We start from the raw sequence: 18,764 nt of genomic DNA, 5'->3' as shown, positions 1-18,764 counted from the left end.
CTTTAAGAAATCAAGGGGATTGCTGTAAGGGATAGAATAAACTCTTAAAAAAAAATTCCTAAATTTCAGAGAGGCCTGGGAGGCTCTGGGGGCGTTCACCTTAAATAGCCTACTGCCTACTCTGTCTCTAAGCTCTTATTCTCACTTTCCGGCTAGAATTCAACGTCAATAAACTTTTAAAAAGTTATTTAGGACGCTAGGTTACTTAGTACACCGAAATCAACAGATTACCGTAAAAACGTAAGGGTAAATATAGATAGACCGGCGGTACATTGACGCGTCAACGGTACAGGCGGCAAACCGGCGCGCCGCGAAAATGTTTCTCGATGACGGCGCGTCTTTCATTAGCGGTGCGGTGTCGGGGTCTATTACAAATGTTGTTTTTCTTTGTTCTCAGAAGAGTCTGGTCTGTTTGAAGGAGTAAACAAGGCTTTAACAGAATAAGGCAAGTTTAATAACTAAACCTTACTGGAAACAAAATAGCCCCTAGGTTTAAAATAAACTGATCATGTGGATCTTTAACATCCAAGATTTGGTGAATTAGCCCTCTATAGATAATAGGAGATAATAAGACCACATCAAGGGCTGAAATGCACTGTTAGCGCTGTCGATTTAGACAGAATGTAAGACGAGAAATGAAACTAGTTTAATTCATAAGATTTTGTAACTAAAGTTGCATTAAATGAATTAAAAAATTCAATTCAGTAAAATAATGCCAAGAGGTCAGCCTAAAAGGAAACTCAAGCAAAAAAAAAAAAAAAAAAAAACACCAAACCAGAATCCTGACTAAGATCCTCTTCCATAGAATACAAGCAATCACCGCTCATGTTATCGACGAGTATCAGCCTTGGTTTCGACCACGAAGATCTACTATTGGGAAAATCTTTACTGTGTGCCAACTGACGGAACGCAACATCGAGTTTAAAAGAGAGCGCTATAAACAATTCATTGATTTCCGACAGGCTTTTGCCATCATATAGAGGAAAGATCTTTGGCATATTTTAAAACACTATGGTGTCGTTGACAAAATCGTCAAAATCGTTGGGGACATGTACAAAAATTTCATGGCAAATTCTGACAACAGATGGCCTCTGATGAATTCTCAACAACTTCCAGAATCGCCCAGAGATGCATTATATCCCCACATCTGTTCAACCTAATTCAGCATGCCATTCTCACCCTGACACCCATTGGGTGTGGGGCAAAAATAGGTGAGATCCTAGTCTGCAAACTAGCGCACGCTGATGATGCCGACCAGCTAGCCACGACACCCCAAGATCTCCAAAGACAAGAAGACAACATCTCGAAAGCAACGAATTCGTTTAGGATGCAGATTAATACAAACTTTACATAAGTCATGTTTACATCATACAAAGACCAGGACACAATACCCCCCCCCCCTCTGCAATAACTGATGGGGAGCAAGTAGAAACGATCAACCGATTTCTTTATCTTGGCAGTTTATTAACGGCTGATAATGCCACACTAGCGACATTAAACACTGCCTTGCCCTAGCCAGCTCTAGTTTTAGAAGACCAAATTTATGGAAATCGTCCTCTCAAATCTTATCTTTTCAGTTGTCATCTGAAACCTCACCTTTTTAACAGCCTGATCATATCCATTGCTCTGTATAGGTATGAAACATGAAAAACAAAAGAAGAAGACTAGCGAATCCTTCTTGTATTCAAAATGAGATGCCTACACCGGATAGCAAAGATTAAATACATTGACCGTGTCACAAATGAAGAAGTCCGTAGAAGAGTAAATCACTAGACAAAACAAACCACCTAAACAAAATTAAAGGATAGCCACTACGCCGGTTTGGGCACGTCAAGAGAATGGAATCCATTCGACAACCCAAGATCTTGCTCGAAGGGCCTGTTGAAGGGCGTCGACCAAGGGCTTCGACGATGGAAGACCTCGTAAGAGAGGATTGACAACTTTGATAGGCAACATATCACCCAACTATCCAGAACTGTGCCTGACCAAACAGCATATCCAGCACTGGTCCAAAATTTTGAAAGAAGCGGCCTCAAAATGTCCCATGAGGATTGCTGGGAATTAAATAAGTATTATGTTTTTTATTTGACAGTGTATTATTTATATTATATAAATAATTATTTGAAAACCTTATATAAATAATGAGCGAAATATTGTAATATAACTATTATTTAATAAATTATTTATCTATTTAATTCACAATAATAAGTATTTGTACTCACTTCCTTAATTTTCCTTTCTAGCATCAAAACCTTCTTCTTGAGAGCTTCTACACTATCTTTTCTCAAAGCTGTTTCTACTTTCGACTCTTCATCTTCGGACTCGCTTTCACTTTCATTCTCAGTTTCTTTGATATAAGTAAGCTCTCCAGCACTTGGCTTTTCTTCTATTTCTTCAGAAAGTTCTGTCAGAGTAGCTTGTGAAAACAAATTGAAATAAATGTACTCTATTCGCAAAAATTGCATAATCAAAAACAAATAGAATTAAAATAACTGAAAATAAGGTACATGATCAAAATTAGAAAAAAAGAGGGAATTGACACATGGTAAAAGCTAAGTGAAGAAAGGGGCGCTTTGTCAGATATTATATATCTAAAACGATCAAAAATGGATCAAAGAAACGATCATCAAAAATGTTTTTTTAAGGTCAAACGAAAATACTAAAAATAAAAACACGCAAATGGAATATTTCCAGAGGACAATCGCCTCTCATCTTCCGAACAAAAAAAAACTACTTAAGAAAAAAAAAAAAAAAAAAAAAAAAAAAAAAAAAAAAAAAAAAAAAAAAAAAAAAAAAAAAAAAATTGAAACTCAGTGTAAAAAAAAGCAAACAATAAAGACCAATGAAAAAAGAAAATTCAATAAAAGCAAAATTAGAAGGATTAAAACCTATTTACCAATATCCACGATTTGCACAAAATTCAAAAGTTTGATCTGCCATCATGTGTTTGTGTTTTTTTTTCAGTATTTTCGTTTGGCCCTAAAAAAACACTTTTGATTGTTTCTCCTTTATATCATAGAAGGCCAAAGGTTTAAGAAATTATCTTCGTTAGAAATTAATTAGTATAAGCCTAGAATTGGGTCTGTTGAGAATAAAACATGTCAAGGAAACATTTTGTTTTTTTACTTTAAGATGTGCAGAATAACTGTAGTTAAAAACATTCAAAAGAATTTCACAGTCAACAGATGACCTTTTGATTTAAATGAAGTAAAGCAGTTTTGGCAAATCTTCTCCATATGAAAGATAGCCCAAAAATTATTTTAAGAGATTATTTTTTGGATATTTTCAAATCTTGAGAATTAACCCTTGATTTACCTCAGATACAAGGGAAAAGATTTTATTTTTCAGTTAAATGAAGTCTCATTGAATATTTTGACAGCTTTGAATTTTCCAGTTGTGCTAACTGCCTTGATTGAAATCCTTGTGGACACAAGATGCACACTTACGTCGTACGTGCACTGATTAGATACCTTCGCAATTTGCTTCACAATTTGATTAGTAAGCGAGCAAAGGTTTCTTTTGTTTCGAACTAACCTCTGGTTAGTTCGAAACCTTCGCATACCTTCGCAATTTGCTTCACAATTTGATTAGTACAATTTGAACTAATCTCTGGTTAGTTCGAAACCTTCGCATACCTTCGCAATTTGCTTCACAATTTGATTAGTACAATTTGAACTAACCTCTGGTTAGTTCGAAACCTTCGAATACATTCGCAATTTGCTTCACAATTTGATTAGTAAGCGAGCATAGGTTTCTTTTGTTTCGAACTAACCTCTGGTTAGTTCGAAACCTTCGCATACCTTCGCAATTTGCATACCTTCGCAATTTGCTTCACAATTTGATTAGTACAATTTGAACTAACCTCTGGTTAGTTCGAAACCTTTGCATACCTTCGCAATTTGCTTCACAATTTGATTAGTAAGCGAGCATAGGTTTCTTTTGTTTCGAACTAACCTCTGGTTAGCTTTTCGAACTGTTGACACATCTAAGATCTTCTATCAATTTTTACTAAAATTGTTTCTCAAGCTCCCAGTGGTGCTAGGAAAATTTGCAAATTAGCCCTCTGTCTTTGAGACTGTTAGCCGAAGATCAGACTTGCAAAATGAGATTTTTAGCATCCAACGTCCAAGAGTTCTTTGATGTTGCTAAAATTGATGCCCTATATTTGAATTAAGGCAAATTGTAATGAGTGAGATAAAATAAATCTATAATGAGCAATATAATAGATTCTTAATTGAAGATGATAATAATCAACCGAAAACTGAGTCAAGACGGTCTGATTCGCCAAAGCTATTAGAAAAAAATAGAAAATTTAAAGTACCTCAGAAAATCTCACCCAACGTGAAAATTAGAGTTTAATTTAAGAATAAATTTTTCCCACTTGCCAGTCATGAATAAATTTTTCCAAGAAAACTTTTTCCTACTTAGTCACGCTGTCAAATCTCTCCCCCCTTCTGTACAGTATTCTATGAGTACTTCCGGTAAGTCAGAACAAAAGACAAAGTATAAGTACTACAGACGTCCAATTGAAATATTTTTATGGTATCAATCAGTTTGGTGCTTTTGCTCGTCTATCCTCAGTTTCTGAGTTTAACCTCAGTCTCAGAGACTTTTAGTAAACATTAAAGCTATCATAAATATAGCCTAAGTAGCCAAACATTATAATTGTCTAATATCCTGATAGCCTAAAGGCACCAGGATACCCCACGTTTTTTGTAAGATAGGACACATATAGTATATCTATATCATATACTTTTAATGGTGAGGTCGATTTTTATCTGTTTAGAATATTATTAAATAATTTTTTTTTCAACTGAGAGTAAGGAGCATTATCAAAACTTGAAACGAGCAGAAATTATTACATTTATGAAAATGGTTACCTCTCCTCAAGATACTTACACACTTTAATAAGTATAAATATATTGGGAAATTTTCCATTATAATGGAAGAACCGAGCGTACTGAACCTGAAAGAACCTCAACACAACTATTCCATTTTAATTCAAAATCAACGGACTCGGTCGAGGCCTTCGGCCTCGACCTCGTTTATGTTTTCCATTATAATGGAAGAACCGAGCGTGCTGAACCTGAAAGAACCTCAACACAACTATTCCATTTTAATTCAAGTCTGGTTGCAGACTCTTTATACTTACTAAAGTGTTTTCTTTATTATTCTAATTAAACGGTCGTTGTGTTTTAAGAGTCGTTCTTAAAGAATTCGGACACAAAGTCAAAATTTAGCGTAAAGAACGAGGTTTTGAGGAGGGCCAATCTTTTTCCTATACACAATATTTTTTGTTCGTTTAAATTTATGGTAATGCTCCTTACTTTCAGTTGAAACAAACTTTTCCTAATTTAATTTCTGATCATTTTTAAATAATGTCGAAAAATCCTGCACCTCCTCTACAGAAAATTCCTTCCTCCCACTGAAAATTCAAGCATGAAATGTTCTTTCGAAATGATAAAAAGTCCCCCCCCCTTAAAAAAAGAAAAAAGGAAAGCTGAGAGCTCATATGGCACTTGTGACGAGACCGGAATTGCCAAGAGCTCATATGACATGAGCTGTAGCAAAATTCTAAGAATCAATAGATTGATTTAAAAGGAAAGTCAGAGGCTTAATGCTGGTCAGTATTTAAAATAAGAGCTCTGAGTCACGAGGTCTTTCTAAATATCAAAATACATTTAGATCCAATAACCCACTCGTAAGTTAAAAATACCTCAATTTTTCTAATTTTTCCTCTCCCTTCAGTCCCCCAGATAGTCGAATCCGGGAAAACAGCTTCATCAAGTCAATTTGTGCAGCTCCCGGACACGCAAACCAATTTCTATCGTCCTAGCACGTCCAGAAGCACCAAACTCGCCAAAGCACTGAACCCCACCTCCTAACTCCCCTAAAGACAGCGAACCCAGTCCGGTTACATCATTCACGGATCTACGACATTTGCTCATTCTACCCACCAAGTTTCATCCCGATATCTCCACTCTAAGCGTTTTCCAAGATTTCCGGTTTCCCCCTCCAACTCCCCCCAATGTCAACAGATCTGGTCGGAATTTCAAATAAGAGTTCTTAGACATGAGTTCTTTCTAAATATCAAATTTCATTAAGATCCGGTCATCCGTTCTTATGTTAAAAATACCTCAATTTTCTAATTTTTCCTATACATATAATATAGTTCTATACATGTATAAGTTTCATTAAGATCCGATCACCCATTCGTAAGATACCTCGATTTTCACGTTTTCCGAAAATTCTGGTTTCCCCCTTCAGCATCCCCTAATGTCGCCAGATCTGGAGAGTTTTAAAGAACAAGATCCTTCTAAATATCAAATTTCATTAAGATCCGATCACTCCTTCGTAAGTTAAAAATACCTCATTTTTTAGAATTAAACCTCTCTCCTAAACTCCCCCAAAGAGAGTGGATCCGAACCAGTTATGTCAATCACGTATCTAGGATTTGTGCTTATTTTTCCCACTAAGTTTCATCCCAATCCCTCCACTCTAATCGTTTTCCAAGATTTTCGGTCACCCCCCCTCAATCTTACCGGATCCGGTTGGGATTTAAAATAAGAGCACTGAGACACGATACCCTTCCAAGCATCAAATTTCATTAAGATTCGATCATCCGTTCGAAGTCAAAATACCTCATTTTTTTCTAATTTTTCTAGTTTAACGTCCCCTCACTTCCCTCCAGAATACCGAATCGAGGAAACGACAATTTCTAATTTAATCTGGTCTGGCTTCTGATATGCCTGCCAAATTTCATCGTCCTAGCTTAACTGGAAGTGCCTAAACTAGCAAAACCGGGACAGACAGACAGACCGATCGACAGAATTTGCGATCGCTATATGTCACCTGGTAGATACCAAGTGCCATAGAAAATCAGTGAACTTTCCAATAATCAATGCTATACATGACAATGGGCAAACTTCATGACTTACAGACCGTTCCCCAGTGGCTGTGGGGTCAAGTTATCCCCAGAGGCATATTTACTGAGCTTTTCAACTATGCTGAATAAAATGGGTATCTTAGAATTTGGAAGATTTTGATAGGTCGACTTTGAGAGAAAATAGGAGGGACTAGTTGCCCTCCTTGGATTCTAGGGGCTAGAATCTAATCAGGCCATTTTCTAGCCTTCAAGATCTTGTGCAAAAACCTTTGTGTTTCTGACAGGAAAAGCCGGCAATCGATTGACGCAGGGCCACCAGGTCTCAGATGTGAACATTTGTAAGTTGCAGCATTTTTTCAAATGTAACACATGGTTTGACCTTAGTGCGGACGTACAAAAATTTGATATTTTGTTTGGAATTTTTGTATATTTTTTTTGAGTATATTTGGTGATTGGTGATTGGCATCACCCTCTTTGAAAAGGCGTATTAGAATGCTGCTTTTCCAATTAAGTTTTCTATAGGGTGTTGGCTTGTGAGATGTTTCAAACAGGCTAAATTGGCTACTTAGGTCTACTTTTGCAGTATTAGCAGAGTTTCTAATAAGTTTTCTTATTCATTTAAATTATCAAAGGTGTTTTCTATAGGGTGTTGGCTTGTGAGATGTTTCAAACAGGCTAAATTGGCTACTTAGGTCTACTTTTGCAGTACTAGCAGGGTTTCTAATAAGTTTCCTTCTTAATTTAAATTCTCAAATGTGTTTTCTGTAAGGTGTGGCTTGTGAGGTTTTGCAATCCGGCCAAATGGGCTATTTATTAGTTAACATGCTAGGTTTTGGTAGAGGACAATAGAAATTTTTTGTGTTTTCTTTATTTTAGGGTATAAATTAAAAGGAAAGTTGTACTTTATTACAATTATCAATTAGTTGCAATAGTTAGTTAATTATTAGTTTGCATGCTAGGTTTTAGCAGAGGACAACAGAGCTTGTATATGTTATTTTTTCCTTAACTTTATAGTCTAAATTAAAGTAAAGTTGCAATTTACTGCAACTATTTATTAGTTGCATTAGTTAGTTAATTATTAGATAATCATGCAAGGTTTTGGTGGAGGACAACACATAGGGGAATGCCCTACAGATAGGTAGAGTAGCTCCATAGGAGGCTTAGACCAAGTAGGACCTTGTCCCAGTGGAGCCCATAATAGAAAATGGGAAACCCTCCCCTGGGGGTCATAATTACAGGTGGAGGAGGAAGAAGGCGCCTTAAATGTACACTCAGCAGGGCCAACTGCCGTGTTCACACGTCAGATGAGTTACAAACCTTCTCCCAGTAATGGGTTAAATTGCATGGTGAAGCAGAACACCATCGTTGGAGGATCCTCTATAGGAGGACAACTGCGGCAGGGCGTAAGATCCAGATTTATGGACAACGGCCTCTGTAAAGGGCTGCCTCGACCCTTTCGGGGTACCTGCAAGAGTGGGAAACTTGCGGTTAATTTTTCCCACTTGAGGAGTGGCGCCCCTCGAGGAAATTATAGCCTAGTAAACAACACAGCACTCGTGCGGGATTCTGATTATTATATAATTTTCTGGGCTTGGTTTGTTTTGATGGGCGTTTTCGGGTTGAAAAACCTCTTCCTAGCTAATTTATCTACTATGGGCTGCCTCCCCGTAGTAGCATAATATTTGTAGGCATGAATATATAATGAGTCGGAGGTAATAGGCTTGGGACTGTCTGTGCAGGATTTCGACTCTTGTTGATAGAAGAGCATCGCCAAGTGCTGAAAACCATGTTGTGACCCAGATGGGCCCAGGATTGCACAAAGCCTCCAACTTACTGGAGGTCCCAGGGACTTCTTGCTGTCCGGTTCTAAGCCGGCTTAAGCGCTTCGGTGTAGACTTGAGAAGATATGTTGGTCCCCATCCTGCACTGGTATCCGGGATCACTGCTTTTCTTGAGGCCAAAATAATTTCAAAGATTTAAAGAACATGAAAATTGGAACTTGGAATGTTACGACGTTAAAAAATGACTATCGCATCGACATTTTGACTGACGAATTCAGACGGTTTGAACTGGATTTATTAGGAGTTTCAGAAACTCATATCCCAGGGGTAGGAAGCATGAAATTAGGCGACATAGAGTTTGTTTACTCAGGCAGGAAGGATGGGGTACATAGACAGGGAGTAGGGCTCATGATGAATAAGGAAGCTGCTAAGTCTTGTTTAGGCTGGGAAAGTATTAATAATAGAATACTAATTGCTCATTTTATGACTAAAAAGTTTAGGGTATCAGTTATAGTAGTATATGCCACCATTGAACCAACTAATGGAGATACTAGTGACTCAGATGAATTTTACTTACAATTAGAGGAGCAAATAGACAGGGTACCAGGTAGAAATATGGTGTTTTTGCTAGGAGATTTTAATGCCCAGATTGGTAGAAATAGGGATAGATGGTATCCTAACCTAGGTAAATTTGGTGTAGGAAAAGAAAACAGTAATGGCTATAGGCTTTTGTAATTTTGTAGGCATAACAACCTAGTTATAACCAATACGGTGTTTGGTCACAAAATGGCCCATAAGTTGACAGGGTATTCACGTGATGATAAGACAGCAAACCTTATTGATTATATTATTGTAAACAGAAGACTAGCAGGATCAATACAAGATACTAGGGTGTATAGGAGTGCCGTTATTGATGTTAAAAGTAAAGATCACCATCTAGTAGTGTCTAAGGTTAATTTAAAGCTGAAATTTCGGAAGGGTAACTCCCTCCCGGAAAGTTATGATGTTGGTAGATTTCAGGATGAAAATTTGAGAAAAAAAAATTCCAGGAACAGTTGAGTACTAAACTTGGGGGTTTAAAATTTGACAATGTGGAAGATGGATGGAATAATTTCAGAAAAACAATTTGTGAAGTAGCTGATGGTGTCCTAGGGAAGAGTGCTAAGACTGCAACTAGGAATATTAGTGAAAAAGCTTTAGGTTTAATAGAGAGTAGAAGGGGTTTTTATAAGAATTATCTGAGTGATAGGTCGTATGAAAACAAAAGGAATGTAAAGAAAGAGGAGAAAGCATTAAAATATGAACTAAGGAGATGTGAAGTGTAGGCGATGGATAAAATTGCTGAAGATCTGGAAGATGCGGCTAGACGGCATAATAGTTAAATATTATACTGGCATGTTAATAAATTGAAAGGGAGTAGCCAATCCGGACTAGTCCCAGTTAAAGATAGAAATGGGGCCACAATTAGTGATAAGGAAAAAGTTAAAGAAAGGTGGGTGGAACATTTTGAGAATGTGCTAAACCAAGATACAGTTGCAGGAAAAGATATAGATGAAAATGAAAAAGTTTGTGATACCTTGGATGCGAAGGAAGATTTGTTTAGTGAGGAAGAATTAGCTACAGTACTAAAAGGATTAAAAAATAATAAGGCCCCAGGTGCTGATAGTATGATTAATGAGTTTCTTAAACATGGTGGCTCTGAGGTTAGGAATAAGCTACTGAAGATTATGAACATGATTTTTGAAAAAGGGGAAGTACCCAATGATTTTAGGAAACCTTAATTAAACCACTGTATAAGAAAGGTGACAAGAGTGAGTGTCGTAATTATCGAGGCATTAATCTGGTCTCTGTAGGTAGCAAATTACTGAGTAATATGATACTTTTTAGACTGAGAGATGCTGTAGACAAAGTTTTAAGGGAAGAACAATGCGGTTTTAGAAAAGGTAGAGTATGTGTCGACCATGTTTTCACTCCTAGGTTAATAATTGAGAAGTCCCTTCGATGTCAAACACCTTTGATCCTTAGTTTTATCGATTATGAGCAAGATTTCGATTCTGTTGATAGAATAGCGTTAACAAAGGTCTTATAGTTATATGGTATACCAGAAAAATACATTAAAGTGATTTGCGCTATGTACGAGAATAATACTGCTGCTGTTAAGGTAGGAAATGAGGTTAGCAACTGGTTTTGTATTAAATCAGGAGTTAAGCAGGGTTGTGTTCTATCCCCCTTTATATGGATCATTTTGATGGACTTCGTCTTAAGGAGCACAGGAAAGGCAATTGGAGACCATGGAATCAAATGGGGAGGAAGAACGCTCCTGGACTTAGATTATGCTGATGATTTAAGCATATTAGATGAAAGTGTGAGCAAAATGAATGAATTTTTAGAGGTTTTACGAGTTCAGGGTGCTAAAATAGGCTTGAAAATTAATGTTAAGAAGACTAAGTCACTAAGGCTAGGAATAAGTGAAAATGAACAGGTGACATTAGGTAACGAAAAGATTGATCAGGTTGGGAGCTTCAGTTACCTTGGTAGTATTATTAGTAAAGATGGTGGGAGCAGTCAAGATGTTAAAAATAGAATAGCTAAACTAAAGCTCAGGGTATTTTTTCGCAATTAAAAAAAGTTTGGAAGAATAGAAAGATAAGTCTACAAACCAAGATTAGAATATTGGAAGCTACAGTGATGACAGTGGTCAAATATGGCTCTGAAGCATGGGCACTCCGAAAAGCAGATGAAAATTTACTAGATGTTTTCCAGAGAAAATGCCTACGGATTGTTCTGGGTACCCCACTGACTGACCGTATTTCAAACAGTAGGTTGTACGAAAAGTGTGGTTCAATCCCGCTTTCTGGGGCTATAATGAAAGAAAGGTTGAGATGGCTAGGCCACGTTCTACGGATGAAGGATGACAGATTACCGAAGATTGTCCTTTTTGGCCAACCGTCTGGGGCTACACGGAAGGCAGGTAGTCCTTGTCTGGGTTGGGAGTATGTCATAAATAAAGATTTAAAGGAAATGGGAACTTCCTGGGAGGGTGTAAAGAGGGAGGCTTTAAATAGATTAGGTTGGAGGAGGAGCGTGCGTAGCTGTGTTGGCCTCAGGCGGCTTGGTGCTGCAGTGAGTTATTAGTAGTAGTAGTAGTAATTATACCCTCTAATGATAAATTTATAATTAAATTTATTTGAGAGATTTTCTCGCCCAAAATCCGGTGTGTTGAATTGTCTCCGTGTACACACAAAACGTAAATTTGAGAAAGCCCTCAAGCAGCATCGTACAAGTGTGAAACATGAATATACAGAGAGAGTAATCAACGATCCATGTCTTCTATGGAAAGATCGCGTGAAAGACCGCCAAGAAACACCTTAGTCCATGGAATGTGACCCAAAATACTGGCGAGCCTACTTTACGAGCAAATTTAGTGCCCCAGATCCCAGTGTAGCAAGGCCATGTATCGAATTCGAGTCTTCCGGGCTTTACCGTAACTGTTTCGGATGTAACTGCAAATGTCTCTAAGTTGAAACGCAGGGAGTTGACGGTTTATGTGCACTTTACCTGGTGAATGGTATTCGTCTTTTGTATGAAACATTATTGAACCAGATCATATTCGCAGTCGGCGTTGTGCCCGATGTTTTCTGTAGAAGACAGCTTACACCTATCCTGAAAAAATGGAAGCCAGCTAATATATACTCCTCCTATCGCCCAAAAACTGTGTCGCCAGTTTTATGTAAGCTTTCTGAAACACTTATATTGCCGAATTTTAGAAACCATTGCTAAACCACAAGTTTGGCTTTGCAATAGGCCTTGGTTGCGCTGATGCTCTGTTCGCCCTTGCTGCTATTTTGTCTGATTCTGAGGCAACGGGTGACCCATTAGCTATTGCTTCTTTTTATGTAAGCAGGCCGCTCTACTCGTCCGTGCATGTGCAAATCCTTTTAGAAGCGGCTAAATTACAAGGGCTAAATCTGTGTATTGTCAGAGCTGTGTATTTATTGTATGTACAATAGCCTTAGAGGGCAAATTAAAATACCCTCAAGTCCGGCTGAATCCGTTGTTGTACCGGTTCGTAAAGGGGTCAGGCAAGGCTCAGTTGTGTCTCTGAGTTTGTATAACAATAGCGTTCTGCCGGCACAAGCCCAGGTAGCTACGTCATGTGTTTCAAAAGGGAACGATGTTTCGTTGATGGCGTATGCTGACGACCTACTTAATTTGAACAGGTCTGCCGATCGACTATTGAAGAATTTTGATGTTTTGAGTAGGGAATATAATAAAATAGCTTTATCATTTAATGTGTCTAAATCAGCCGCACTGTTCTTCTACTCGGGGTATTACAAGGAAGAAATTCCTTTAGGCAATTCAGCTGTTAAGCCATGTGAGAGCATTACCTACCTAGGTTTACCAATCGGTCAAAGCCTCTACTCGACAGGCACGTTGCTTGTGCGACATGTAGAGGAGAAAATCCAGATTTCTTACGGATCAATCATCAGTAACAGACATCGATTCTGCTGTAGATATCTTGCGTCGCTGCATAATGCCATTGCCCCATATGTACTGTATATGGCACCTTTTTGGAATTATTTGTCGTCCTCCGTGGATGAGGAACTCGTATATCATGCATAATTGCGGAGTGTCCGATTCAACAGTTTGCATTAACCGGGTCGTAGAGAGTTTCCTGGAAAAGGCTAAGGGAAGAACGAACCCGTGTCTAGCTATCATGTGTCAGTAGTTTTGTTAGTGTACATACTATGCGTATACTTATAATTATGTTCGTTGTGCGATTTTCTTTTCCTTTGCCATTCGTACTCCGATGTAATTCCAGCGAATTTTCAGGTAATAAAAGTACTTAGTTACTTACTTTCTCCAGGTAAAATACAGAATTTCACATTTTTGCAGACAAGCGCTTGAAATTTCTACTACAGAGTTCTCGGGTAAGTTGAATCTGATGGTGTGATATTCATTAAGATTCCTTGACTTTTAAGGTGTCCCCTCCTCCTTTTCGAGAATCAAGCAAATTTTCTCAGACTCATAGCTTTTGATGGGTTACACTAGATTAATGAATTTTATATATTTAGAATCAGCATAATAATTCAAATATTTTGGCATATCTGTTAATATCAAAATTCCGTGTTTTAGAGTTTCGGTTACTATTGAGCCATGTCGCTCTTTACTTACACTTCGTTACCACGAACTATTTGATTTTTGTTTTTATGCGCATTTCTGTTGTTTACTTGTGTTTACGAGCGGAGGGGAGGGGGAATTTCACCCCCTATAGGTGTTTATTGGCTAATGTTCCTTCTAAATCGATCAAGCGTATATAATTGTTTATCTCCTTATAAATTCTGGTATATTTTCTATTCACTAAGAGCAAGTAAATACCTGTGGCAACACTTGATCGAAAGCTAAAAGGCCCTTCTGTTGAACTGAGTCTCGCTGTGGAATTAAAACCAGGGTTGAAAGACATTAAGGTGGATCGTCTCTTCTCAAGCAAACTGGATACCCTTTTCCTTTTAATTGGATTTAGCGGCATCTGCAGCCTTTTTCTGGGGATCTCTACCTTCTGGGCCAAAGCGGCAAACTTTAGCACGTGCATAGTTTCTTCAATGAGCCTCGAGTCGGGGGAAATATTGACAATCATTGTTGTTTTCGAGTCGCCATTGAAATATCTGTGTAAAACACAGGTCAACTTTGAATCCCTGAAAAAAAAAGAATTAAATTTAAATTGGTAAGTTGAAGTGTAGAAATACGTAAAATTAACTACGTATTTTCTGCTTAGTTTTTATAGTAATGAATCAATAATAGAAAGACATCTATAAAATCTACAAGAGAAAGTTAATTTTAATTTTAATCAATAATATATAATCTAATTTATCTATAATTTAGTTATTTAATGTATAAAAACATCTATAAAATAATAAATTTAGTCTATAAACTAAATCTATAAAAGAAAGGGCTTTCCAGAACCGTTGGTAAAGCATAAGGCTTTGAGTCGACGTTTCAGTTCCTATGTCTTTTTTTTATGGGATAAGTAGTAAGATTGTCATATAACCTTGCTGCGATGGGGATCGAACCCTCGACCCCGGTGATCTATAAAAATATGTATAAAAACACTAATTTAAGCCTTAAATTAAATCTGTAAAAGAAAGGGTTTTCCAGAACCATTGGTGAAGCATGAGGAGTTGAGTCGACGTTCCAGTTCTTTTTTTTTTTTTTTACAGGGAAAAGTAGCAAGATTGTCATCCAGCCTTGCTGCGCTGGGGATCGAACCCTCGGCCCCGGTAATTTATAAAAATATGTATAAAAACACTAATTTAACCCTTAAATTAAATCTGTAAAAGAAAGGATTTTCCAGAACCGTTGATGAAGCATAAGGCATTGAATCGACGTTCTAGTTCCTGGGTCTTTTTTTTTTACAGGGACAAGCAGCAAGATTGTCATCCAACCTTGCTGCGGCAGGGATTGAGCCCTCAGCCCTGTTCTGCCAAGCAGTACAATGTGCTATACTAAGGTCTTGGATCATGACAAACAAAAAATCCATAAAGATGGGATTGCTCTACGCCTTTGCAGCCTTTTATAGCTATCCGGTTGCCCGATTACGAAAATGGCTGTCCACAATTTGTCACCCCCTTATGCGAACACAAGCTTCATATTTTTTATTCACTTACCCTTTCATCGCCGCTTTGAGAAGGTCCTTATTTTAGTTTAAGTGTTTATTTTGATGATTAGTTTTCATATTGTCCTTTGGACTTGTATCCGAATTTTAGTTATTATTGTGCACTGAGGACGGTTGAGCGGAGGTTTCAACCAAAATTTTTGCATAAATTTTCTTCTTTTTTTCACTGGCTCTTATTGTCCTAGTTTCTCTCTTCTTTGCGATCTTTTATTTTGTCATGACTGGCCAGTGTAGTCTTGAAGATTATTTATAAATTTTATTACCAGGCACATACGCAGAGCTACTTAGGCCAGCATTACAGATCAACAATTTCAAATGTTTTCATCAGGGCCTTTCCTAGGATTGGCGTCCCCGGAGGCAAAATTCACCGTACCTCACCTTGCCCTTACTTCTAAATAAAGACAATAAATTTTAAGAGCTTGGAACTAACTTGAATTAGTTAAACACGTCGTATATATGATTCTTTTTCAACTAATCTATTACCTTGTATAATCTAAGCCTCGGGTCGGAAACCCATGATCCACAACAGTCCACGGATCACTGAGCACTATTTTACTAATTTCGAGGGTCCAACTTTAACGCAGAAAAAATTATAATACATAAAAATAAATTGATAAAACCAATATAAAATGAATCTTTCGAGAATAGAAAATAAAAAAATAGATACCCAGGGTAATATTAGTACGGTAAAAAAAAAGTTGCAGCAATGGTAATACTCTCCAAATAAATTTTAACATTATTAGACGTGCGGCATATGTTGTTCTTTCAGTTGTAGAATAGGACCGGTAAAGACCGCGTTCCAGTGGAAATCTTGCTATCCTTCTTCTCGCTTCTGTGGCGGACTGAAAGTTTTTCCAACGAACAGTCCGTTCTCTAATCCCATTCTCTAACGGGAATCACAGTGAGTCTTCAAAAAAAACAAACAAACAAAAACTACAATTACAGAGGCATCCATCTTCTTTAATTTCCTTTAAAGCTCTTTCCGACTATTATGCTAGGGAGACTCCATACTGCCCTTTGTACCCAATTTGAGGAAGAATAGCATGGATTTCACCAAATTGTTGCTGTTTCAACCTTATCTTTACTCTTTACACAATGTTGGATGAGTCGAAGAATAGTGAAACGGTTTCTATGCTAATATAATTATTTCACAGTTACATTAGTAGGATAATCATTATAATTCAAAACTAATATTATCATGGATAAACAAAAATCATAAAAGAGGTTACTTCGAGATGTGTCGACTGAAAAGCATGGATGTGTAAAACAAATGGTGACGAACTTACGTGTACTTTCAAACAGTTCGTGGTAACGCACTGTAGTAAGGAGTGACCCGGCTCAATGGTAAACAAAGCTCTAAAAAATTGAATTTTGATACTAATAGATACATCAACAGAATTGGATTTTTATGATGATTTTAAATTTATAAGTTTCATCAAATTCAGTGTGACCTATCAAAAGTTACGACTCTGAGAAAATTTGCCTTATTTTGGACAATAGGGGGATAAACCTTCTAAAAGTCATAAAATCTTAACAAAAATCACACCATCGCATTCAGCGTTCAGAGACCCCTACTGTAGAAGTTCCAAACATCTATCTACAAAAATTTGGAATTTCGTATTTTTTTGCCAGAAGATGGATCACGGATGCGTATTTATTTGTTGTTTTGTTTTTTTCTTTTCCCCAGGGGTGATCGTATCGACCCAATAGTCCTAGAATGTCGCGAAAGGCTCATTCAAACAGAAATTAAAAGTTCTAGTGCCCTTTTTTAGTGATCAAAAATTGGAAGGTACCTAGGCCCCCTCCCACGCTCAGTTTTTTCCCAAAGTCAACGGATCAAAATTTTGAGATAACCATTTTGTCCAGCATAGTCGAAAACCATAATAACTATGTCATTGAGGATGGCTTACTCCCTCAAAGTCCCCGCGGGAGGGGCTGCAAGTTACATACTTTGACCAGTGTTTACGTATAGTAATGGTGATTGGGAAATGTACAGACGTTTTCAAGGGGATATTTTTTTCTTGGTTGGGGAGAGGGTTGAAGGGAGGATTTTCATTTTTTCAAACAATGAAAAAATAAATATGAAAAAAATTTCAACTGAAAGTAAGGAGCAGCATTAAAACTTAATATAAAAGCTCGTTGCGTAAGTTAATTCGTTAGTTACGTATATTTTTTACTAATACAATCGTTCATAAAAAAATAAAAGTTCTAGTTGCCTTTTTAAGTAACCAAAAGATTGGAGGGCGACTAGGCTTCCTCTCCCACCCCCCTTTTTATATCAAAATCGTCAAATCAAAACTAAGAGAAATCCATTTATCCAATAAAAATTAATATGCAAATTTCGTTTGAAGTATTCATGTGCGGAGAGCCAAATCAAATCATTTATTAATTCAAAAACGTTCTGAAATTAAATAAAAACAAGTTTTTTTTTAACTGAAAGTAAGGAGCTACATTAGAACTTAAAACTAACAGAAATTACTCCAAATTTGAAAGAGGCTGTTCCCTCTTCAATGCCCCACTCTTTACGTTAAAGTTTTTTACGGTTTTAAAAAGTAAATTTGAGAGAAAGAGTCAAACTTTGAGAAGAGAAAGAGCGAGGCATTGAGGAGGGAATAGCCTCTTTCATATGTGGAGTAATTTATGTTCGTTTAAAGTTTTAATGTAGCTCCTTACTATCAGTTAAAAAACTAGTTTTTTTATTTGATATTTACAGGCATAATCAACGTCAAGACTCATACTTCTTCATATTTCTCTATTTCATTAAGCAACATTTTAAGCTTTGGTCTGACAAAATTTTTAGTGACTAAATTTAAACTTTAGTGTAAAGAGCAAGGTATTAACGAGGGGACAAACCCCCACATATCCGTAGTAAAAATATAGGAATTTAAAAGCTCGTTATGTAAGTTAATTCGTTAGTTACGTATATTTTTTACTAATAAAAACGTTCGTAAAAAATAAAAGTCCTAGTTGCCTTTTTAAGTAACCAAACGATTGGAGGGCAATTAGGCCTCCTCCCCTATCCCCCCTTTTTTTTTTACAAAATCGTCAAATCAAAACTAAGAGAAAACCATTTATCCAATAAAAATTAATATGCAAATTTTGTTTGAAGTATTCATGTGCGGAGAGCCAAAATCAAATCATTTATTAATTCAAAAACGTCCAGAAATTAAATAAAAAAACAAGTTTTTTTTTTAATTGAAAGTAAGGAACTACATTAACTTAAAACGAACAGAAATTACTCCATATATGAAAGGGGCTGTTCCCTCCTCAATGCCCCACTCTTTACGTTAAAGTATTTTACTGTTTTAAAAAGTAAATTTGAGAGAAAGAGTCAAACTTTAGCGTAAAGAGCGAGGCATTGAGGAGGGAACAGCCTCTTTCTATGCGGAGTAATTTCTATTCGTTTTAAGTTTTAATGTAGCTC

General features: G+C 36.9%; 1 protein-coding gene across 4 annotated transcripts in view; it reads right to left on the bottom strand.

Moving 5' to 3' along the window:
* The window catches only part of LOC136031481 (kinesin-like protein KIF20B), a 106,438-nt gene that overhangs the window by 41,131 nt on the left and 46,543 nt on the right, over positions 1 to 18,764 (bottom strand). For 3 of the 4 annotated variants that reach the window (XM_065711112.1, XM_065711114.1, XM_065711116.1), the window contains 2 exons: positions 14,047 to 14,363; positions 2,223 to 2,416 (listed from right to left, as the gene is read on the bottom strand). In XM_065711112.1, coding sequence (XP_065567184.1) covers positions 2,223 to 2,416; positions 14,047 to 14,363 — 511 coding nt within the window. The remainder of the gene's footprint in view (positions 1 to 2,222; positions 2,417 to 14,046; positions 14,364 to 18,764) is intronic. The other variant, XM_065711113.1, reaches the window with a different exon arrangement.

Source organism: Artemia franciscana, chromosome 9 (genome assembly GCF_032884065.1).
Source record: "Artemia franciscana chromosome 9, ASM3288406v1, whole genome shotgun sequence".
NCBI classification, from domain to species: domain Eukaryota; kingdom Metazoa; phylum Arthropoda; class Branchiopoda; order Anostraca; family Artemiidae; genus Artemia; species Artemia franciscana.
Note: the sequence above shows the minus strand (reverse complement) of the source record. Positions and strands in the feature narration are given on the sequence as shown.